Consider the following 25,122-nt stretch of genomic DNA (forward strand, 5'->3'; position numbering starts at 1 on the left):
ATTTTTATTTTAAAAAGGGCTCTATGAATGCTCCAAGTAATTACAGACCAGTGACCTTAAAGGGGTTTTCCGGGCAAAAATATTATTTTTAAAATAAGTCTGTTGTGCTATCAATGGGTTAAATAGTGCACCCAAATACCTTTAGCAGTGTTTTGAGTGATTTCTGGCTTTCTTTGGGAGCTCCCGGTGTCCTCTGCATTTGTTTACATTGGTAACTTCCTGCTGTCTTAGCCTACAACTACCATGATGCATCGCTGTTCACTCAGGTCCACCTCTCACTTCCTTCCTCACAACACCTACCTAGCTAGCTACCTAAATAAATCAGTCCCCCAACCCCCTCACCACCCCATCATACTTACTTGTCTTCTCGTCCTGAAGATGATTTTGAGCTGCCACTGTCCCCTTTTCTGCCTGCTCCTGGGCTCCAGAACTGGTGCCTGCACAATAGAACACCGGCAGAAGTGAAGATAAGCAGTGGGACTCCCATGCATGTGGAATAGAACACTGTTTCTCTTCGCTTCTGCCAGCATTGTCCGGCTCCCTTGTGAAGGAAGGGACACCTAGTAGAAGAAGAGGAAGTGAGCATTGAGTATTAGGGGAACAGAGGGAGGGGTGAGAAAGGAATACTGGTGGCCTCCCATCTCCAGAAACAATGGATCGTCACCAGGAAATCAGAAAATGTGCCTGGGGTGGTCACTTGACCCATACCTCCCAACTTTCAAACAATGCAAAAAAGGGACAAAATGTGCGGCGCGTGTTGCGTCAAATTCAGCTCGACCCACTTTTATGTTGACTCCGCCCATTCTCATTCATTTTCAGTATGCCCCGACACAGTATTATCCTCCTACAGTCACCTGTACATTATATGCCCCCACATTTTAATGTTCCCTTCCAACTGCCCCACAGTATTAAGTCCCTCTCCTGGTGTTCCAGTTTAAACATGAAACTGGATCAGCTGAAGGGGGACATTAGCAATGGGGGTAGTTGGAGGGGGACAAAAGGGGAGCAACTAGTGGGGGACATTAAACTCTGGCAGCTACAAGCAGACATCAAACTGTAGGTGTAGCTGGAGGGGAACATTACACTGGGGGCAACTAGAGGCCCCCCTATAGCTACTTCCATGGTTTAATGCTTATTTCCAGTTGTCCTCAGTTTAAGTGCCCACTTCATCTGCCCCATTTCATGTCCCCTCCTCCATCTCTGTCCCCGGTTTCATCCCCCCCCCCCTCCATTTCTCCCTCAGTTTCATATAACCCCTTCATCTGCCCCCAGTTTCATATGCTCTTTCATCTTCCCCAAGTTTCATGCCCCTCCTCCATCTCAGCCCCCAATTTCATGTCCCCCTTCCATCTCTGCCCCCATTATAATGACAAACACACACACAGACAGACACACACACACTCTCTCTCCCTCCTGCATCTCACCCCCACCCCCCTTCTCAGTACCTTACATGCATCTCTTCATTGCACGGGACACTGACATGCCCACCTAGTCATGTTACCATGTGATGTCACACAAGGTCCTTGAACCATAGTGAAGTGTTCCTCCGATCACCAGAGCCTTTTATCTGTTATAAGAGCAGACGGTTATCGGAGGAACGATTGTACAGTAAAACATTAAAGGGACATGTAAGGAGCTGTGCGGGACAGGTTGGGAGATATGCTTGACCGCCTCAGGCATATGGGTAAATGTACGTTTTTAGTTTTTTTTAAAGGGAGTAAATTACAGGTTAGGCGAGGGGAAGGGATTTAGCTTAATTGCAGTTTTAATTTCTCTCTCACTACCCCTTTAATATATTAAGCAACTATACACAGGAGTATGTGACTATATGTAACATTGTAAGTGACAGACATCATGGTTTTACTAAAGACTGAAATTGTCAGACTAACCTGATTTGCTTTTATGAAGAAGTGAATAAAAGTCTGGACAGAGGAAGCTGTTGATTTAGTGTTCCTGAAAAAAAAAAAAAAAACACCATAGAACAAATAAAAGGCCAAAAATCTGCAAAAAATATATCTATAAAATATAAATTTTATTAAATAAATAGTAAAAAATTATTTTCTTTTACAGCAGGGCAGATGGTAATAGCTAAAGAACATGCAAACATACACAAAAGACATAAAAATGGAACAAAGGGACAATATATGGCTATAGTGTAATAAATGAATCAATAGCATAGATCATAAATATCTCAAATTCATACCTCCACTTCCATATATAAGCATGAGCAAAAATACTAAATGAGAGGGTGTAAAGTTAATCTATAGGCATTTAATATGCCAAAATAGAGTCACAAAGATGTATGGACCCAACCCATATAAGCACTGGGAATCCCACAGTAAAAATAATGCACAGTTGCCATAAACCAAATTATTACAGGGAAAGATAGATAAACAGTTTATGGTGAGATACAAACACTCTATACAGCAACTGAGCCTAATATACCCTCTCAAATTAACAGAAGTGCGCTACATGCTATACCATGCTATATGCTATAGCATGTAGCGCACTTCTGTTAATTTGAGAGGGTATATTAGGCTCAGTTGCTGTATAGAGTGTTTGTATCTCACCAGAAACGGTTTATCTATCTTTCCCTGTAATAATTTGGTTTATGGCAACTGTGCATTATTTTTACTGTGGGATTCCCAGTGCTTATATGGGTTGGGTCCATACATCTTTGTGACTCTATTTTGGCATATTAAATGCCTATAGATTAACTTTACACCCTCTCATTTAGTATTTTTGCTCATGCTTATATATGGAAGTGGAGGTATGAATTTGAGATATTTATGATCTATGCTATTGATTCATTTATTACACTATAGCCATATATTGTCCCTTTGTTCCCATTTTATGTCTTTTGTGTATGTTTGCATGTTCTTTAGCTATTACCATCTGCCCTGCTGTAAAAGAAAATAATTTTTTACTATTTATTTAATAAAATTTATTTTATAGATATATTTTTTGCAGATTTTTGGCCATTTATTTGTTCTATGGTGGTTTTTGTGTTTGTTGTATATATGGCCTAGACTGTACGAGGAGATGTTTGAGTTTTGATTTAGTGTTCCTGGACTTGCAAAGGCGTTTGACACTGTCCCTCATAGATGTTTAATGGGTAAAATCAGGTCCATTGACTTGGAAAATAAAGTTTGTAATTGGATTGAAAACCTGTTAAAGCATTGTGTCCAAAGAATTGTGGTCAGTGACTGCTGCTCAGACTGGTCCTTATCTTCAGGTTCATTGTGGATAAATGTAAAGTTATGCATCTGGGTAAATATAATCCACATGCAATTTATGTCCTAGGGCCGTGATGGTGAACCTATGGCATGTGCCATCGCCCTGATCGCTCACTAACGGGAAATACAGTACAGGAATCCCTGTTAATGAGTGATCGCTGCTTTCAGCTGTATGTGCATTTGCTGTCAGTGTAGGCCGCAGGTCTGCGCAACTGACTGCAGAGTGTGACCTCTGCCCCGACGCAGGCGCGATGACGTAAGTCATCGGCACCTACAGTAAGAAGAGGGAGGAGGATGCATATTGGGTAAGTAGTTTATGCTACTCTGTGGGGGCCTACTATGGAGCATATAACACTATGGGGTGGCTATTGTAGAGCATAATACATAATACTGTGTGTGGGGAGGCCAATTGTGGAGCGTAAAGACTGTGTAGGGCGGCCTACTGTGGTGTATATAATACCGTGTGACGGCCACTGTGGAGCATATAATACTGTGTGGGGCCACTGGGCATATAATACTATGTGGAGACCACTGTCAAGTATATAATACTGTATGGCGGCCACTGTGAAGCATATAGTACTCTCTGTGGGCCACTGTGGATTATACTTTGTGGGGGCCTCTGTGGGGCAGATTGTAATGTCTTGGGGCCACTATGGGGCAGATTGCACTGTGTGGGGTCCCTTTACTATTTATATCACACAGTATCTGTTCTATAGCAGGCGTGATATTAGTACACGATGTAATAACATTGAACAGTCAATATAAAACAGATCCTGTGCGATGTAATTAAGCATTAATTGTTCAAAAGTACCAAATGCAGACTTTTACCTTTCAGTACAAAGTTGTTTATATTATTGATAGCTCTGTAAAGCCCCATTTACATGATTGTATTTTGCGGGAACGTTACTGTCCACAATTGTTGAGGTTTAGTGTTAAGGTTAAATTGCTGTGTTGGCACTTTGCAATAATTTAGTGAGTTTTGGGTTGCAGTTTGGGCACTTGGTCACTAAAAGGTTCGCCATCACTGTCCTAGGGGAAGAAAGTTGGGAGAGTCACTAGTGGAGAAGGACCTGGGTGTACTTGTAGATCCTAGATCAAATTACAGCATGCAATGTCAATCAGCTGCTTCTAAGGCCAGCAGGATACTGTCAAATTAAAAGTGGTATGTACTCACGGGACAGGGATGTAATATTACCAGTTTATAAATTAGTAGTGCGGTTACATCTGGATTATGTAGTTAAGATTTGGGCATCAGATCATATAAAGGATATTCTAGAGTTGGAAAAGGGTCAATGGAGGGCCACAAAACTGATAAGGGGCATGGAGGACCTCACTTATGAGGATAAACTAAAGGATCTGTTTAGTCTGGAGAAGAGGTGTTTAAGAGTAGATATGATATACCTGTATGAGTATATAAATCACCCATACAAGATATGGGGTAAAGCTGTTCCATGTAAAATATCCTAAAAAGACAAGGTGACACTCCCTCTGCCTGGAGGAAAAAAGGTTTAATCTCGAGAACCAACCACGTTTCTTCATTGTAAGGACTGTGAATCTGTGGAATTGCCTACCCCTGGAATTGGTCATGGACAGTGGCATAACGATCACAGTTGCAGGGGGTGCAACCGGGCTCAGAGGAGTGGGTGAGTATGGGACCCGCAGCCAGATGGGAATGGCATGGGCCCCAGCCACAATGATAGTGGTCAGGGAAAACCTGGTTCCCTGACGCTATACATATTGTTATTGTCGGGCCCCTTTCCAATTGATGCCTGCCCAGGAGAGATGACTAAAAACAACAAAAAAAAGCTTATACTCACCTGTCCTGGGCTCAGCATCCTTTTCGGTGCTCTTTATGCTGTTGGCAGAGATCACACAAACCCAACCTCAATTCTAGGACCTGTCATTGGGCTCCAGTGATCACATGGCAGCGTGCCTGCATAATGACATTCTCGCATGACTGCTGAGGCCCTATTATAGGCCAGAGCAGTGACATCTGGGGCATGTGACTTTAGTCATCAGGCAGAAGAGGACCAAGAAAGATGCCGCAGACAGCAGGGTGGAGTGAGAATGCTCAGGGGAGGTGAGCAAGGTGACTATAAGTTTTTGTTATTTTTAATAACCTCCCCTGGGCCTCCACTTATTATACTCTGGGGTCTGAGACAAAAGCAGATGTGCTACTGGATACCATACAGAACCTATGTGCCTCCAGGCCAAGCCATATCTCATATTGTAATCAGGCTGTGAATGAATGGCACAGGTGACACATGCATGTCATCTATGTGCCGGCCGTGCTTCCGTGACTCCTTTCATTTAATGAATAGTTGCTGCAGAAGCACGCACTCAGTATAGAACAGGAATAAGACCTGTTTCATATTTTGCAGCCAGGACTGTTAGATTGCACATGGGACTGTGCAATTCACAGTTATTTGTACAGGCCCATAGCTATTAATGGGTTATTATGCTAACTGGGAAAAACCCAGATAGCACACTGAACTTTCACACAGTCATCTGCAAGGGGCCTCATATTGTAAATGCTTACATGTATCATTATATTCAGTTATAAATTTTCCTTAGACTCCAACAACTCATTTTTTTATTTGGATTCAAAGTTTATTGAGCAAAATATACAGAGATCACATCCAGAATAAAGTATGAATTAAAAAAACACAGCCTGATAGCCTGTTAACCCCTTCCCGACATTCATCGTAATAGTATGGCGGATGTTGGGTATTTAACACTTTCCTGACATCCGCCGTAATAGTACGTAATAGTCTCCTGCAGCATGGCCACCATAGCAACCAGCTCTCTGCTGTATTCTACAGTGGAGACCCAGTGCTAATGTCCGTGATCAGAGTCCACTCTGATCGTGGGCATTGCAGGTCAGGACCCCTCCCCGTCAAAGTTAGAAAACAACCTCCAGGGCCAGTCCCCACTGGCCCCATACCTTTAACATTACAGGCCGGCTCCTGCATAGCAATATCGTGGGAGCCGACCTGTTCTTCTGACAGCCGGGAGCCTTATGAAGGTTCTCAGGCTTCTCATAGCATTATAGCTAATGAGGCTTCCCATACAACAAGTCTGAAGTAGTTTGTACTACAAGCCGACGGCCATTAAGTGGTATAGATAGCCCAAAAGGGCACAACCAGGTGTAAAGGATACGCCACTATCTGAGAATATCTAGAAGTTTCAGTATTTTTATCTTCATCAGGGTCGAAGGTGCCAGTGTACCTATCAGGTGGACTTCATGGCTGCTCTCTCAGTCGCCAGCAGGGAGTTCAAGAGTCAGATCATGACAGTGCAGATCATCTCAGGTGCCCACGACTTCACCCTTATATTACACTGGTCGAAACAGGCATTTTCAGTGGCCTCTACTCTCCGGCCTAATGCAGATGACCATGGCCAAACAGCTGGAAGTGAATTAAAGGCCCGGGTAGCGCATGGGGGATATGCAGATGTCACCCGTGTGCCACTCGTGCACCAGCCATTCTTCCATGGCCCCTTTCATTAAATGAATAGGAGCCACGGAAGCAGGGCCACAAAATCAGACAGAAATAAGACCTGTTCCATATTTTGCAGCCTGGACTACTGGCCCGCACAGGTAACCATGTGATTTATGGTCATGTGTATGGGCCTGTAGAAATCAATGGGTTAGTGCACTATCCAGGAAAAACCCAGATAACACACTCATCTCAGCCACGGTCGTCTTATAGCGCTGGTTTCAGGGCTTGTGAGAGAGCCTTCCTCAGGAAGCTCTTTGAAATGGAAGTTTGTGAGGGAACATTTGCTTCTCCCTCCATTCCACTGTTCAGTTTTGAGACCTCAGTCTGTACCTTTGTGCGAGCTACAATCGGCGTCATCTTACCCCAAACTTGGGCGGGAATGAGGGCTGCTTTTCCACAGGAATTTTGTGCTTTCATGTGATTAGACTCCTCCCCGGTGTATTTAATTTTTTTGGTTAATGAGTATATATCAGAATAAATAAAAAAAAATCATGTAAAGCTAATGTATTATTATAAAATCGCATAAAATACATTGTAAAATAAAGTAAATTTTATATTTCTATCTATATCAAATACAGTATATTTTACAGTGTATTTTGTGATTTCTACTCTTAAAGCAATGTAACTAGTCAGAAAACCCCCCCACTATATATATATATATATATATATATATATATATATATATATATATATATATATATAGTATATTTATAAATAAAACTGTATATTTTATGTTTTGATTTCTACTTTTGAACATAACTAGGCAGAAGTAACACAAACCCGCACATATATATATATATATATATATATATATATATATATATATATGCAGTGTATGAGGGGAGAGGTGTGCTGTATATGGGGGGAATGCTGAGTGCGCAGTGCGGGGGGATGTTCTGCTGTTCTGCAGGGAGGACAGATGTGAAGATCTTGCTGCCTGGGAGTGAGAAGTGCTGAGCTCAGCGTCTGCAGGAGCACGATATTAATAGAGAGACGCAGAAATAGGGGAGGGCTGCCCACTGATGTTGGTATGTTGGTTAGACTGGGGAAACCCTAGCACTGAACAATTTGCTTGTCTTTCCCTTACTGACTGCGACAATATATGGGGAGGAAAGTGTTACAATGTAAGCTATACTGAATGGAAATTGCTTGCAAACACTACTTCAAGTGTCATATATAAAGGTATATGTATATTCATCTAAATGTATGTATGTATCCATTTATTCAGACGTTAGTACAAAGAGAAGCACAAAACATAAATCTAGTACACGTGCATCTAAAGAAAAGAATGGGAACACGCCCTAGAAGTAGCATACAATGTAAAGCTGATAATTTTTTTTTGTGGGGTTGGAGGGTTGTATATTGTATCGATTTTTATTTGAAACAGCGGGGACATACCGTAAATTAAGTGGTATCTCTTCCAGTGTTGCTAAGTCATGATGGTGTATTGCGATGTCACGATTTTTGAACGTTTAAGCGGGGTGGCACATGACACATCAAACACTGTGCGCATTTTGCAGTTTATTCGTATAATGGGAAAATATGTTGTGTCAAAGATGTAAGATGCCCACAGCAGTCTTACACTAAAAATAATTCACAGCTTCAATAGTTAACAGTAATACAGTCTATAAAAGCTCTTATTCTGGAGACACTTCTTTGAGTAGCTTGCAGCAATAAATAGTCTTAGAATTTGATAAGATGTATGAAGAAGACTTTTTCATTCTATGTAACCTAAGTTTACACCAATATTCACTGACTGGCCTGGGTACAGTAAACACTATTGTAAGACATGTGAAGATATTTATTAAGGCTGCAATATTGGGGAAATCTGCCCAACTTTACAGCATGTCCCCTGTCAATAGAATCATTACTATTCATGAGTTCAAGAGATTCTGGTCCATATCACTCGTCTAGTCTAGCTGGTCACTAGTCTAGCTGCAGGAGTATACCATAAAGGTGTCTAGGCAGAAAACCCATTCACTTGTTATTTATTATTAATCTGCACTCTAAAGATATACTTTATAAGGCGTACCTCCCTTTGATGAAAGTAATGGATAGGTGCTCCTCTTTTATTCAGCGCCATTTTTATTTATTTATTTATTTTAATGCTATGTGCACCACTCTTTTATTTGATGGTGGAGACGCCAACACAGATATGAAAGTCGCTTTACTTACCTGACCTATTTTTTTTTTCAGATTCTGAACAGGATAGTAGCCCTCGCACAGCTATTGGCTCAGACCTGGAGGACACTAAACCGATCAATTTGGGTAAGTCAATGTTTGTGTTTTCATCCAAGCTCCTTTATCTTCATCATCCAAGTGCATGGATTGTTTGTATTTCTGTGCGAGTCCTGTCACAGCCTTTTTGTCTCTGCAGATATGACAGACTTCCAAGAGAGTTTTGTCACTTCTGGTGTTTTCAGCGTGACAGAGTTGATTCAAGTATCTAGAAGTGAGTAGCAGCCCTTGCCTTAGTAATTGTTTCATTCTTAATTTCACAATGTATTAGTGAAAAGAGCAAAAGGACTTGTATTTACGTTTCTGTATTACTGCCATTTTCTTAACACTGGTTATTATGTTTTGATTCTTGGCACTGAAATGTAAATGTAAATGCTGACCCATTCTTCTGTAACATCCCATGCACGTTACCGAATGCGCATTCGATGTGGGGCCGAGTTTGCAACACAATCGGAGGTCCTGTTCTATAATCATCGGTGTCATTGGAATTAAATTAATCCAAGCCCCCTATAGATGTAAATCTCAGTTGGGGTCTAACTTGATATAATGTACGTTCAGTGACTGAGTGCAAACTATAGTAAGTACAGTAATTCTTTTCAATACAGATAAAGCTGCGGGATCCTGACATTGCCAGGTGAAATATATGCCAAAAAAAACTGTGGATATAATACCTGGTAATTCAGAGTAGGTACGCAAGATTATATAACAAGCTGGAACCATAACTCTATTCTGCTTATTGTATACTAATGTCATTATTTTATTCAGTTTCTGTAAAAGATATAATATAAAATAAATATTTGTTTCAGTCTAGTATACAATAAGCAGAGCAGAGATATAATTCAGGTTTGTTACATAAACTTTGTCATTTATTATACAATTTGCTGCTGGCAATATAGGAATGTCAGTACCTAACTTTTCCTCAAGCACATTGTTTGGAATATTTGAAAAAAATAAATAAAACTGGATATTGCCAGTTTCTAAGTGCCATCAACTTTATATGGTTTTTAGGGTATATTCACACAGAGTTTTTTGCAGGCAGATTTTGAGGCGGAAAACGCCTCAAAATCCGCCTGCAAAAAAGGCTCCCATTCATTTAAATAGGATTCGCTTGCTTTTTTTTCTTCCCCGCTACCGATTTTTTTCAGCTAGTGGAAAAAAAATGTGGAAACTCATTATCATATATATATCATTATATATCATTTTGTTTTTTGCAGCCCCAGTTGTGTCTGGCACAGGGCCCAATTTCTCTCTGGGAGAGCTACAGGGACACCTGGCATATGATTTAAACCCTGTTGGAACTGGGATGAGAAGAACCCTGCCTAGCACATCATCAAGCGGGTATGTCATTTTTTTTGTATGGATTAAAGGAAGTCAAGTTAAAGGGGAGGAGAGCTCACATAACAAGTCAATCTTTCCACTCCTTAGCTTGATCACTGTGACTGACTTCATTCAACTCTAATTTGGCCATTGTTGGGCTGGGTTGGGGCATGGAGATCTTGACATCTGTTAACTCTCCATCTCCTTGACTTGATGTACCAAATTTGCATAAGGAATAAAAGTTATTTTTCACAGTATAGCAACACTCCTCAGGCATTGTAAGAACAACATATGAGATGCCATGTCAGGAACTACTGGTCGTTTCGAGGTACTTCTCCCTTTTGTTAAATCCACTGACTTTGGCTCAAAAAAAGCATCAAAATCCGCAACAAAAAAGCAGCTTTTCCACAATGTGGGGCCTTCGGTGGCAAACACATGAATTTTGGCCTCATCTGAATCCACTTTTTGTGGTTTACTCATTCACATTAAGGGCTAGTTCACACGTAGGCAAAGGGGTGGATTTTGACAGCAGATTTCGCTTCAAAATCTGCCCCTTTACAATGGTGGTCTATGTAGACCACCGGGCTTTTTTTTCCGCTAGCGGCGGGCTGCCGCTAGCGGAGAAAAGAAAGGACATGCCCTTTCTTCAGGCGGAAGCCGCGCGGCTTCCGCCCCCGGCAGCTCCCTCCTATATCGGCTCATTCATTTGAGTCGATAGCGGAGGGGAAAGCCGCGACCGCGATGGTCGCGGCAGGCGGGTTTTGACAAGAGAGAGACGCGGCTCACCGCGGCTCTCTCGGTGTTCATGTGTGAACTGACCCTTATACATCTAGAAAATGGTCTCATTCAATGATAGTCTTCTCATACACAATTATGAGTATGAATCCACAACAGTGAATGAGTCAGTGAAAAAACTAAAAGAAAAAGTAAACAAACTGCAGGAATTTCTTTGGAAAAACTTGTGAAAATCTCTCAGAAATTCTCTCCTGATCCCATTTATTTTCATCCAGTAAGCCATTGGAAGGTTGTGCATTGTATTAGGGTGGTGGGATTTAGTGTCTTTGTATCTCTTATAGCAGACAGAGCAGCAAATGAGGGCTGTTACTGCAACCAGTCACCTTGCAACAAGAAAAAGCTCTGATCTGAGATTTGTGAGAAGGAAGGTAAAATAAAGTATATCTTGAGATCAGAGGCGCAGGTATGGGGTTCAGGACAGGGGTGGCGAACACATCCAAGTGGGACCTCAGCTCATGTATACCAATACTCTCACCAGGGCCAGTTTTAGACAAAGCGTAGCCATGGGCAAAATTAAAAGTTGGGTCCCAAATGCTGACAGACAAACAACACCATTGTCTTACAGTGACAACCCCTTTAAGAATTTCTCCTTTCTGCCCCCAAAACAATAATAACAATCTCCTCTTCTCACACACCATTGAAATGACCACATTTGTACTACCTAATAGATTTTTGCACCCAGTCATCAGTTATTATAGCGCCTCCTTATGAATAATATTCCCTGCTTATAAATAATATTACACCCTTATCAGTAATAGCGCCCTTATAAATGATAGTTGCTGTTTATAAATAGTGCCCTGTATCATTAATGCCCTCCTTATCTGTAATATTTCCCCCTTACCAGTAACAGTCACCCATTAAAAATATCACTCCCTTATAAATAGCTCCCCCTTATTAATACTAGCGCTCTCATAAATAATAGTTTCCCTTATAAATAATAGTCCCCATGATCACTAATAACCCCCTTTATACATAATAGCCCACGTAACAACCCCCCTTATAAGTAGTTCCCTCTTTTAAATAATATATCCCCATTATAATAGGTATAGCCTTTTTTATAGGCCTCTTATAAACAGTTCCCCAATGCTTATAATTAATAGCCCACCTTATAAATAAGTTTACCCTAATAATAGCCTACCCATATATATAATTTAACTTTATAATAGCCCCCTTATATATAATAGTTCATAATATATATGCAGTGGGGCAAAAAAGTATTTAGTCAGTCACCAATAGTGCAAGTTCCACCACTTAAAAAGATGAGAGGCGTCTGTAATTTACATCATAGGTAGACCTCAACTATGAGAGCATGAACTGCAGAGAGCTGGAACCAATGTTACAAAGCCTACCATCAGTAACACACTACGCCGCCAGGGACTCAGATCCTGCAGTGCCAGACGTGTCCCACTGCTTAAGCCAGTACATGTCCGGGCCCGTCTGAAGTTTGCTAGAGAGCATTTGGATGATCCAGAAGAGTATTGGGAGAGTGTCCTATGGTCTGATGAAACCAAACTGGAACTGTTTGGTAGAAACACAGCTTTTCGTGTTTGGAGGAAAAAGAATACTGAGTTGCATCCATCAAACACCATACCTACTGTAAAGCATGGGGGTGGAAACATCATGCTTTGGGGCTGTTTCTCTGCAAAGGGGCCAGGACGACTGATCCGGGTACATGAAAGAATGAATGGGGCCATGTATCGTGAGATTTTGAGTGCAAACCTCCTTCCATCAGCAAGGGCATTGAAGATGAAACGTGGTTGGGTCTTTCAACATGACAATGATCCAAAGCACACTGCCAGGGCAACGAAGGAGTGGCTTTGTAAGAAGCATTTCAAGGTCCTGGAGTGGCCTAGCCAGTCTCCAGATCTCAACCCTATAAAAAACCTTTGGAGGGAGTTGAAAGTCCGTGTTGCCAAGCGACAGCCCCAAAACATCACTGCTCTAGAGGAGATCTGCATGGAGGAATGGGCCAACATACCAACAACAGTGTGTGCCAACCTTGTGAAGACTTACAGAAAACGTTTGACCTCTGTCATTGCCAACAAAGGATATATAACAAAGTATTGAGATGAAATTTTGTTACTGACCAAATACTTATTTTCCACCATAATTTGCAACAAAATCAGACAATGTGATTTTCTTGATTTTTTTTTCTCATTTTGTCTCTCATAGTTGAGGTCTACCTATGATGTAAATTACAGACGCCTCTCATCTTTTTAAGTGGTGGAACTTGCACTATTGGTGACTGACTAAATACTTTTTTACCCCACTGTATGTATAATATCCCCAGCATGGTGGCCTAGTGGTTAGCACTAGACAACATCTGCAAGGCGTTTGTATGTTCTCCTTGTGTTTGTGTGGGTTTCCTCCAGGTACTCCGGTTTCCTCCCACACTCCAAAGACATACTGATAGGGATTGGAGATTGTGATCCCTATATGGAACAGTGATTGTCAATGTTTGTAAGGCGCTGCAGAATATGATGGCGCTCTATAAGTAAGCACAATAAATAAATAAATCTGCCTTATACAGTGTTGGACTGAAGGGCTCAGGCCCACCAGAGGAATTTCACTGAAATCTTACATTGGTGCTGACTAGAACTGTATGGGGAATGACACGGCCATGGAGCACTATAAGATTTTAGTGAGAGAGTTGTGATGGAGAAATAACACAGGGCTGCCAGCAGGAATTTTGAACCCCCACAGTATAATGCTGTACATGGTATATAATGCTCCACAGCAGCCTCATACAGTATAAAATGCTTTCCTGAGCCCCCCACAGTGGATCCACATAGTATATAGTGCTCCACGGTGTTCTCCACAGTATAATAGGCTTCCCATAGCTGAGAAGAATAAATCTCACAGTATAATAGGCTCCCCCCCAGGATAAATCTCCACAGTGGCCCCAAACACTATAACGCACCACAGTGGCCCCACACAGTATGATACTCTACAGTGGCTCCACACAATAAAATATGTTCCCCAGAGGCCCCCAAGTATAGGGTTCCTCAGTTGCCCCACACAATCTAATATGTTGCACAGAGGCCCCCCCCCCCCCCCGGTAGAAAATGCTTCCCACAGTGGCCCCATACATTATAATATGCTCCCCAGACGGTCCTCATAGTATAATGCTCCACATTGCCCCCTCAGTATAATACTCAACTGTGGCCCCACATAATATAATATGCTCTTCAGAGGGCTCCCCCAGTATAATGCTCCACAGTAGCACCACACAAAATAGTATACTCCCTAGAGCCTCGAGCCGCTTCAGACGAACCCCTTGCAATTTGTTTTGAAGAATATTCTTGAGGTTTGCCCGCTCATTTCAGAGCTACTATTATAATATAGTAATTAATTCACAGAGCTAATATTATAATATTCAGAGGCCCAGGTGTGGTGAAGGAAAATAACAGTTATATTCACCTTGCGTTACCTCTCCTGGGAATCCTCATGCAGCTCCGCTGTCCCCATCAGTTTCTTCAGGTCTACAAGCCGAAATGGCCAGATGACTCCGGACGCCCCGGAAAAGTCAGTAAAAATGTTGGTTATTTTTACAGATCTCCCCTGAGCTGGCTTCTATTATAAAGGACATGGCACCCGGCTCCTTTCTGTTATTGATGTGGACGGGGCCTGACTGTCGCCCCTAATGCCGGCCCTAATTTTCACTATAGAGTGGCCATATACTGGTAAATAGCTGTTCTACACAGGTCTGTGAAGACCATTTAGGTAAATACACTAAAGGAACAATGTTCTGACTTACAGTGTTGGCCAAAAGTATTGGCACCCCTGCAATTCTGTCAGATAATACTTATTTTCTTCCAGAAATGATTGCAAGCACAAACTCTTTGGTATTAATATCTTCATTTATTTTGCTTGCAATGAAAAAACAAAGAGAATGAAAAAAAGTCAAATCATTGATCATTTTACACAAAACTCCAAAAATGGGCCGGACAAAAGTATTGGCACCCTCAGCCTAATACTTGGTAGTACAACCTTTAGACAAAATAACTGCGAACAACCGCTTCCGGTAACCATCAATGAGTTTCTTACAATGCTCTGCTGGAATTTAAGACCATTCTTCTTTGGCAAACTGCTCCAGGTCCCTGAGATTTGAAGGGTGCCTTCTCCAAACTGCCATCAAGAGATCTCTCCACAGGTGTTCTATGGGATTCAGGTCTTGACTCATTGCTGGCCACTTTAGAAGTCTCCAGTGCTTTCTCTCAAACCATTTTCTAGTGCTTTGTGAAGTGTGTTTTGGGTCATTGTCCTGCTGGAAGACCCATGACCTCTGAGGGAGACCCAGCTTTCTCACACTGGGCCCTACATTATGCTGCAAAATTTGTCAGTAGTCTTCAGACTTCATAATGCCATGCACACGGTCAAGCAGTCCAATGCCAGAGGCAGCAAAGCAACCCCAAAACATCAGGGAACCTCCGCCATGTTTGACTGTAGGGATCGTGTTCTTTTCTTTGAAGGCCTCTTTTTTTTCCTGTAAACTCTATGTTGATGCCTTTTCCCAAAAAGCCCTACTTTTGTCTCATCTGACCAGAGAACATTTTTCCAAAACGTTTTTGCCTTTCTCAGGTAAGTTTTGGCAAACTCCAGCCTGGCTTTTTTGTCTCTGGGTAAGAAGTGGGGTCTTCCTGGGTATCCTACCATACAGTCCCTTTTCATTCAGACGCCGACAGATAGTACGGGTTGACACTGTTGTACCCTCGGACTGCGGGGCAGCTTGAACTTGTTTGGATGTTAGTCGAGGTTCTTTATCCACCATCCGCACAATCTTGCGTTGAAATCTCTCGTCAATTTTTCTTTTCTGTCCACATCTAGGGAGGTTAGCCACAGTGCCATGGGCTTTAAACTTCTTGATGACACTATGCACGGTAGATGCAGGAACATTCAGGTCTTTGGAGATGGACTTGTAGCCTCACAATTTTGTTGACAATTCTTTTTGTGGTTTTCCATTGAAGACAAATTAAATGAAGATAATAATATCAAAGAATTTGTGATTGCAATCATTTTCTGGAAGAAAATGAGTATTATCTGACAAAATTGCAGGGGTGCCAATACTTTTGGCCAACACTGTACTGTATGTAACTGTAATAGTTCTATAGTAGTGCCCCCTCTACAGGTAATAACAATCCCCTCACAGACAGATATATACTGTATATTATTGTAATAGTTCATTAATAATACCACCCTACAGGTAATAGTCCACCAAAATTTAAAAAAAAAACATCACCAATAATTCTTTAAAACTATGATTAACATAAATATGTGATTTAAACAATAGGTAATTTCATGGTGACAGATTCTCTTTAAGATTATTTTACGAGCAGGGCCAGCATCAGCACTGCCTCACTTTGTCTCCCCCCACTTTCTCCCACTAAGACTTACTTTGCAGCTGAAGGTGCCTAAACAGGCTGACAGCTCCCTCCTCCTCCCAGAGTCTTGCACTGCAGGTGATGACTGGTTGATCAATTACATTGTACTGTAATCAATCGGTGACTTGGCTCCAGGTATATATTCTGTATCTTTAAATAAATAAATAAATAAATATATATATAGTGAGAGAGTGAAGGGTGTGGTCTGGGAAGGCAGGTATGTCCCAGCCAGGCACCTAAAGGGTGTATGGTAAGGATTCACACCAGGGAGGTCAGCTGACTTATCAGGCCCTAATAACAGTCTGTGTGTGAAGACTAGCAGTGTGGCACCACACTAACAGGCTTGAACTGTCCAGACTGGACCTCCAAAGCAGGTACTGTGCCACCCGTTGTTGTTGCCAAGGTGGGAGACTGGTAGCTATTCTCCTGTATAGTCAGGGAAAAGTTTCCTTACGTTTAAGTTAGTTTCTCAGCCGAGAAGGGTTTTGTCTTGTTTATCCTGTGGCTTTGCAGAAGCAGTGTATGCGTTTACATGTGAATAAAGCCTGAACTTGTGTGCAACCCAGTGTCTGTGTCCCTGTTTCCTGCACTGCTACAAGCATCTACCTGAGCGATTCCCCACAGTATACATACAGCATCTATGGTGGCCCACTCAGTTTCTGCAATAAGCACATTTTTGGATGAAAACATTGTCACCACATGAGTTGTGCCACAAAGGAGCCCACACAAACCTGGAGCCGACCCTGGTTATGAGACCACTACCAATGTTGCCTATGACAGCATGGTTTGATAAAAAAAATAATAATAATAATAATTCCAGTATCTCTTTTTGGCACTGATTCAACGTTTTGGAAAACACAGTCATCTGTGAAGTGGTGAGAGCTAGAGATGAGCGAGTACTAATCGAAACTCCCGTTTCGAATAGCATGCGCCCATAGGAATGAATGGCCGCTTCCATTCATTCCTATGGGTGCGTGCTATTCGAAACGGCCGTTTCGAATAGTACTCGCTTATCTCTAGTGAGAACTGTTTTGGGGGCAATTTGAGTCCAATTTTTAGCTTTGCTACAGATAGTGATGAACTCTTGCAGGATAGACCTCCACCAATGTCTTGTATAGCCATGGAAATGTTCAATTACATGTAAAAGGAAGTTGTTACTGTGACATTTTGAACTATACAGCTATAAATATGAAATAATTATTACAACATGACTGCTGTAAAAACTACATGTAGAAAGGACAAAATTTTTCTTTCATTCTTGTGTCAAATATTTTGCATCCCATGTCACGGCCATCTGACCTCTTTTTTAACGTCCATTGGACTTCTTTTTTTTTTTTTTTTTTTTTCTATAATTGACATGTGAATAGCCCCATTGAAATGATATGGCTGTTTTCCATTGTCCTCCAAATACCACTTTCCAGGAGTAATTGAAGTATCGAAGCTAACAGCAGTATGTCCATTACTCCATAGGACAGTGATCAGCAAGTGCTAACTACATATGAAAGTCCGTAGTGTTGTGCTGAGATGGTAATGCAGAGTAGGAAAACACTTACACTTCTCTGACAGTATGAATCTCTTGTTGGTCTTTTAAAAGGAGTAAGAGACACAAATCTGGGTCTCTAGAGGATGATGTGGACACAAGTCCTGGAGGGGAGTTTTACACATCTCCATCTTCTCCAACTGGGAGCAGCCGAAACTGGACCGAGGACATGGAAGGAGGTAAGTGTTTTCCTAACTAAAGACAAGAAGTCTTCTTATTAATCTGCTGTAATGCTCTTTATACCCAAAAATCATATTAACTAAATGAGAGCAGATTATGTCCTATGTAGAAACATTCAGGTAAGGCTCTGTCAGTAGTAAACATCAGGACAGTATCTTAATGTATACCTCTGACAGAAGGCTCCAGCGTATGTCATTGTATGGACATATAGTGGTATGTTACCTTAGGCCTCATGCACACGAGCAAGTATGCAGGCCGAGGGGGAAGGGGTCGATTTTTCTAATGGAAAGCTCTCAGATGACATCCATGTGTCATCCCAGTGGCTTCCTGACTTCTTATGGGGGGTTCTGTTCTGATCAGATATCAAAGAGCAGGATAGGATCTGATCTATAATTATTGGATCAGAATGGAGCATCGGAGCACTGGGTCGTGTGATTGTAGCTTGAGGGTCCATTCACATGGAGTAAACGCGCACTCATTTTGGCAAAATACACGTGTAAAGAATGCATGTGTAAAAATAAGACTTCCATTGTCTTCAATGACATTTTACACGTGTATTTTGACATGTATTTTGACGTGTTTTTTACATGTGTAAAAAAATGTTATTGAAGTCAATGGGAGTCTTATTTTTACACGTGTATTTTTTATACGTGTATTTTGACAAAATGAGCGCACATTTACTCTGTGTGAATGGACCCTTAGGCATGCACATTTAAAAAAAAAATGTGTACTGCTCATTGGGAGGGGGGTGAATTTCTGTCTCCTACACTAGTTATCTGCAAAAAAAAAAAAAAAAGTTTAAAAAAGTCACAAAACAAATAGCATTTTTTGTCATCCTCGTCACTTTCTGAAAAGGGGGCAAGGAGTGGCAGATTTATCATCATTTTACATTAGTGTCACCAGTTCTGGCATAAATGATGATTGAAAACTACACCAACTACAGGGAATATTAGGACTGTAGTGGAAATCACCAACCTTGACAGATCTCCCCCTATATGTTGTTGTTGTTGTTATTATTATTATTATTATTATTATTATTATTATTACAACATTAGTTTTTCTTTTCTATTAAATAAAACAATAGGTATACCAAGATATAACCAAACATTCTTTTTGCCTTTGTTGGTTGAACAGGGGCCTAAATATATATTTCATACCACACAAGAAAGCTTTCTATGCTTTTAAGGTCCAGTTTAACGAAGCGGAATTTCCTGCTGATTTTGACACAAATTCTTTGGCTCCAAGCTCCCTGCTGATTAGGCCCATTCATCTTGACCTTAGACCCCATTCACATCGGAGCCCTAAATCAGCAGCTGCAGATTTTGCAGTATGAACAGTGCCTTAATCTGCCAAAAACCAACAGAAGCCTGGCATAAAACACGTGTAGGCAAAAACTAAATGAAATGATGAAATTGGTTTTATACATTTGAAATCTTGAATGAAATTCTTTTCAGTCAAAAATGAAATTGATATTAGACTAATATGTTTATAATTTGTTTTTACTTCTGAGATTGGGGATTGTGATGCTGCTTAACGGGGTTATCCACTTTCCACGACTGATGACCTATCCTTGGGATAGACCATCAATATTAGCTCTGCAGGTGGACACCTGGAACTCCCACAGATCTCTGGTACCAAGGCAGTGCAGTCCCAATCGCACTGCTCACTTGCCGTACAAATTATAACGGCAAGTGTAGGTACAGCAGTGAGGTCCCACTTACCCTGGTTCTGGAAATCTGCATGGTTCCCTGATGTCGGGTTCCGCAGATCTAATACTGATGGCCTATCCTAAGGATACAACATCAATTGTAGAACGTGGATAACCCCTTTAAAGGACTTATCTAGTTTCTAAGATTGATGACCTATCCTTAGAATAGGCCATCAGTATTAGATCTGCAGGGGTCCAACACCTGAGACCCTTGCAGATCACGATACCGAGGCAGTGCGGGAGAGCCATGCTGCTCACTTGCTGTACAAACTGTAGTTGATGGGGCAGCAGTGCAGTACTTACATTTGCCACTACAGTTTGTATGGCCTTCCTGCACCGCTTTGATATCAGTGATTTACAGGGGTCCCGGAGATGGGATCCATGCAGATCTAATATTGATGCTAATGGCCCTAAGGATAGGTCATTAATCTTAGAAACCGGATAACCCTTTTAATCTCAAATCTTGACCAAAAATTTCCTTGTGAACTAAACCTTATACTTCCATTCCCACTGCAGCTTCAGTATGTGGGTGTGCCAAGTGCCAGCCTTGCTAACTAGTTTTTCTCAATTATTAGAAAGTTGCTAAGTAATGCTGCACTTTATGGAATTTGTGAAGCTCAGGAAAAGTTATTATCTAGAGGACTTGGTTTTCTTTAGATAGGATGATTGCCTAAATAGGATAGCAAGTGTCCCCTCCCAATCCCTTAATCTGCTTGGGTATTTGGCCATACAATGTTTTAATAATGACCAATACAGATCTACACACTTCATGGACATGGCATGGCATGTCATTTAAAAAGAAATATGATATAAATGTTTCCTTTTGCGTACATTTCTGAACGTGGTGACACAGACAGCAAGCAGCCAAAACAATCAGAATTGGCAAAATCAAACAAAATGTTTCCAATCTTGTTTCTAAATTGTAGTTGTGCAAATAGTTTAAGCAAATGCTTAAGTGCTGCAGACCGATAACATTTAAGAGCAGGGAACTTTACATCAGCATTTCAAGTAAAAGACTGAAGGGGAAAAAAAAAGGTACCAGTACTCCTTGTTTACATTTTCTATAGCCCCACGGTGTCTAGATGTCCTCTGTGTACACAGCTATGTTGGAAAGTGTCACAAATGCAGATAACACATAGCATGACATGGCCTGTAATTCCCACTATTTATTGAGATGGGGTGTCATGCAGCAAAAAAAGCGCAGCAGGAAAAAGCATGATGGCAACATATCGTGACTCTTCCCGCAGCGTTTAGATAGAAAGTTTGCAAAGATTTCTCTGCGGACTTTCTGTTCCAATTATACCTATAGGTAAACTGCTGACATTTCCGTAGGTATAATTGACATGCTGCGATTTCCAAAACATCTCCGATTTCAAGCCTGGAGCCTGGGATTGCGACCGCAAAATAATGTGGCGTATACGATTCTGGCTCCCATTGAAATCAATGGGAGCGTATACGGCGCGCAAACTCTCACACGTCGTATACATGCCACATCATGTGGCACGTTACTCCTTGTGAACTCCCCCTTAGCTACAATTAGCCCAGGATTTAATAGCAGAAGATAACAGCTCTGAGAGCAAGCATGGTCTTGAGAACTCAACCCCCCTCCACACCAGAGGGCAGTGAGTCATGTCATCCACCCAGAGATCAGATATCAGGCCGTGTACCTTGACAATACTGTGTAACTAATGGGGAGGAATAATCTAACATAACATAGCAGGCAAATGAAGCAGCATTTCTAAATCGATGTATTTAGGAAAACACTTCAATTTACACAAGCTATCAGATAGATAGGATCCTTGAGATGGGAATAACCCTTTAAATACTGCTGGACCACCACAAATATTGGGAGCACTCTGTATTATATAAATGTTGGGCATCCGTTAAGCAAGATATATTGGACTTCCCTTTGATTTTCCTTTTGGACATAAAGTTTGGATATGGTGCTTTTTTTCTTAGTTTTTTTTTTTTTTTTTTCTTTTTTTACTTCCCCTGGCCTATTTTACAAATACATTTTTAGCCTAGACAACCTCTTTAACTGAGACGGCAGGAAGAGTTTTAAAGTTTTTAAAAATTGTCCTGGAGGCTTTGACACACCTTGGTACACCGTTTAGGTTATTTGCAAAGAATAAAATGTTGATTTTGTGAAACTGCCTTATTGCTAGACCATCAAATGTATGCTTAAAAAGCTTAACCCCTTACCCACACAACCCTGTTAAGAGCTTCATCTACTTAATCTATGTTACACGTTTCCTTTAACCCCTTCTCGCTGGTGACATTTTTTTGATTTTCGTTTTTGACTCCCCGTCTTCCAAACCCCATGACTTTTTCATTTTTCTGTTCACAGAGCCATAGCTTAGTGTTTGCGGGACAAATTGCTCTTCATAATGGTACCATTTATTATTCTGTACAATGTACTGGGAAGCTGGGAAAAAAAAATCAGAATTGTGTGGTATTGGAGAAAAAGTGCATTTGTGCGACTTTCTTACCCTGCAGCCATGACATGTCACCTGCATTCTAAGTTTTGGTACCATTTCGGGAATACCAAATTTATCATTTATATTTACATTTTATCCCCTTAATAAAGATCTCAAAATTTGCAAAAGTCGTCATATTCTGACACTCATAACTTTTTTAGATTTCTGTGTGCCGGGATGCATAGGGTTTTACTATTTTGGGGAATGTCTATTATGTAAAAACAGTGGTTTGACACTTTTTTTTGCCCGCTACACTTTTTTCCTCTGTACAGGTAAAAAAAATTTGTAGATTTTTAGACCGGGTTTTTTGGGATGCCCTTTGTGCTTCACAGTATTTATGTACCTGTATATGCATTTTTTTTTTTTTCTTGAACCCCAGGGGGTCTGATCACTAATGCATTGCAATGCATTGCAAAATATGGGCATTTTTATTGCAACTGTGAGAGAGTGAAGGGTGTAGTCTGGGAAGACAAGTATATTCCAGCCCGGCACCTATGGGGTGTGTGGTGAGACCCACACCAGGGAGGTCAGCTGACTAGTCAGGCCCTAATAACAGTCTGAGTGTGAAGACTAGCAGGGTGACACCACACTGATAGAGTTGAACTGTCCAGACCGGACTTCCAAAGCAGGTACTGTGCCACCCGTTGTTGTTGCCAAGGTGGGAGACTGGTAGCCAGTCTCCTGTATAGTCAGGGAAAAGTTTCCTTACGTTTAAGTTAGTTTCTCAGCCGAGAAGGGTTTTGTTTTGTTTATCCTGTGGCTTTGCAAAAGCAGTGTATGCATTACATGTGAATAAAGCCTGAACTTGTGTGCAATCCAGAGTCTGTGTCCCTGTTTCCTGTACTGCTACAAGCATCTACCTGAGTGATTTCCCACACAACCTATAATAGAAGTAAATGGCAGACAAGCCTGGGAGCCTTCAATAGATCCCCGGCTGTCATGCCATCGGGAAGCCAGCCACTATTCCTGTAAAAATGGCGCTTCAATCAGCTTTGACCCAATGCTGGGGGGATGGGGTGTTAATGCCTGCAATCAATGCTTCACTGATTGCGGGCATTAGTGCCTGGTCTCTGTTGTATAATGCAGCAGAGACCTGGCGGCTGTGATAGCTGGTCAGCTCCTGGGCGGCTGCCATATTTAAATACCCCACATCCGACATACTTTTACAGTGGATGTCTGGAAAGGGTTAAAGGGGTGGGCATTCAGCCCTGGAAACATTGCTCTAGCTGTTCAAATAGGATGTATGATGTCATAGCCATGGAAGAGTCAACTCCCACTGTATGAGGTGGGGCAAGCAGAAGAAGGTATGGGTCTGAGTGGCAACAGTGCTCTCGTGAGCTTAAGGCCAGCCCCCAGTGCACCAACTGCCTCACTTGCATAAGACTTCCTCCAAATCTACAAAAGTGACATTCATAGCAAAGGTATTGTAAGCCGATGGCTGGTCAGAAGGAATGTTTGTTCTCAGCAGACAACTTTCGTCTGCTGAGCATTTTGGTAAATGCTCAGTATTGGGCTGGATTTTTAGGAATGGCAGGTAGTTTGGTAGTGGGACCTGTCATTCCACCCCCCTCCAGTCCACACTTTGCACTTGTTCCTGCAGCGACTCCTGCGCTTGTTCCTGCTGTTGAGAATCTCCTCGTCAAGGAGGCTTAAGAGGCTAGCTCCAGCAGCAGACTTCGGGGCAGAGTTTGGCTGGAGAGCCAACAGAGAGGTCTTATTTTGGAGCTGTGTCCTGAATGATTCTAATGGCTTTTGATTTCTGTTATTCCAGGTGAGGTAACCTATTCTATGTTTAGTTAGAGCCTAGCCGGGCAGGTATATATTTTTGTATTGTTTCCTTTTGTTGCTGCACTACCTTTTTGAGTGAAAATAATACTCTACCTTTGTGTTGGACTAAAAATCTGGACTTGTGTGTCTATGCCACCCCACCTAGCAACCCCAGACCCTGACAGTATGTCATTTATAACTGTAATGTGCTCTGTAGCATTGTGGTTGAATGTGGGAGATGGTAGACTGACTTAGAGTAACGTTGTAAATAATGCACTTATTTAGTCTTTAATTACTTGATGTTTTAAAAGTGTAGCTATTCCATGGATCTCATTTCTTAAATCCTAGAGTACACATCCAATTAGAAAGGGATCATCAATACCGAGACTGTAAAATGGAGTAGGGAAACTGGGTTGTACCAAATATTGAGGAAGAAAAGTGGAGTATCTGCTGGTAACCATAGGCTACTTCGGAGGGAAGGATAGGAATTGAAAGAATGCGTTATGTTAAAAACTCATTAATATCTCCAAGGCAGTAGAGGGTCTGTGGAGTCCGGGAAGAGGATAATGTCACCAATTGGATTTAGACCCGACAAGTTAGCCAAATTTCTATAGAAAAAGCCATAGGACCCTCTAAGTATTATAGGTACTCCACCTCCATCCATTGGTTATAGGCCCTAAGCCTAGACCAAGAGGTCAGATGTCTCAGGTGAGTGGCATGGTAGTATAAGAATATGTCTGGAATCACTAACCTCCCTCTTTGAATAGGAGCAATCAAAATGGTCCAATCGATATGCTACTACTAATGGTCCCAGACAAAGTAAAACAGATTGTAATTCACATGGATGGGATGCAGGGTCTCAAAGTAATTTAGGAATTTTGGCAGAATCATCATCTTAACCAAGGATATGCATCCCAGCAAAGAAAGACAAAGGGGTTTCTTTTTTCTCCGGATCTCTGATAAGAGTGGAGGGTAGTTATTTA

At 41.5% G+C, this 25,122-nt stretch overlaps 1 protein-coding gene across 3 annotated transcripts in view; it reads left to right on the forward strand.

Moving 5' to 3' along the window:
• NFIC (nuclear factor I C) overlaps positions 1 to 25,122 on the forward strand; it is a 136,930-nt gene that overhangs the window by 77,533 nt on the left and 34,275 nt on the right. For all 3 annotated transcript variants that reach the window (XM_075283438.1, XM_075283445.1, XM_075283433.1), the window contains exons 3-6: positions 8,933 to 9,004; positions 9,114 to 9,188; positions 10,189 to 10,312; positions 18,062 to 18,186. In XM_075283438.1, the coding sequence (XP_075139539.1) occupies positions 8,933 to 9,004; positions 9,114 to 9,188; positions 10,189 to 10,312; positions 18,062 to 18,186 (396 nt within the window). The remainder of the gene's footprint in view (positions 1 to 8,932; positions 9,005 to 9,113; positions 9,189 to 10,188; positions 10,313 to 18,061; positions 18,187 to 25,122) is intronic.

The sequence above is a fragment of the Leptodactylus fuscus genome, chromosome 1 (genome assembly GCF_031893055.1).
Source record: "Leptodactylus fuscus isolate aLepFus1 chromosome 1, aLepFus1.hap2, whole genome shotgun sequence".
Lineage (NCBI taxonomy): Eukaryota > Metazoa > Chordata > Amphibia > Anura > Leptodactylidae > Leptodactylus > Leptodactylus fuscus.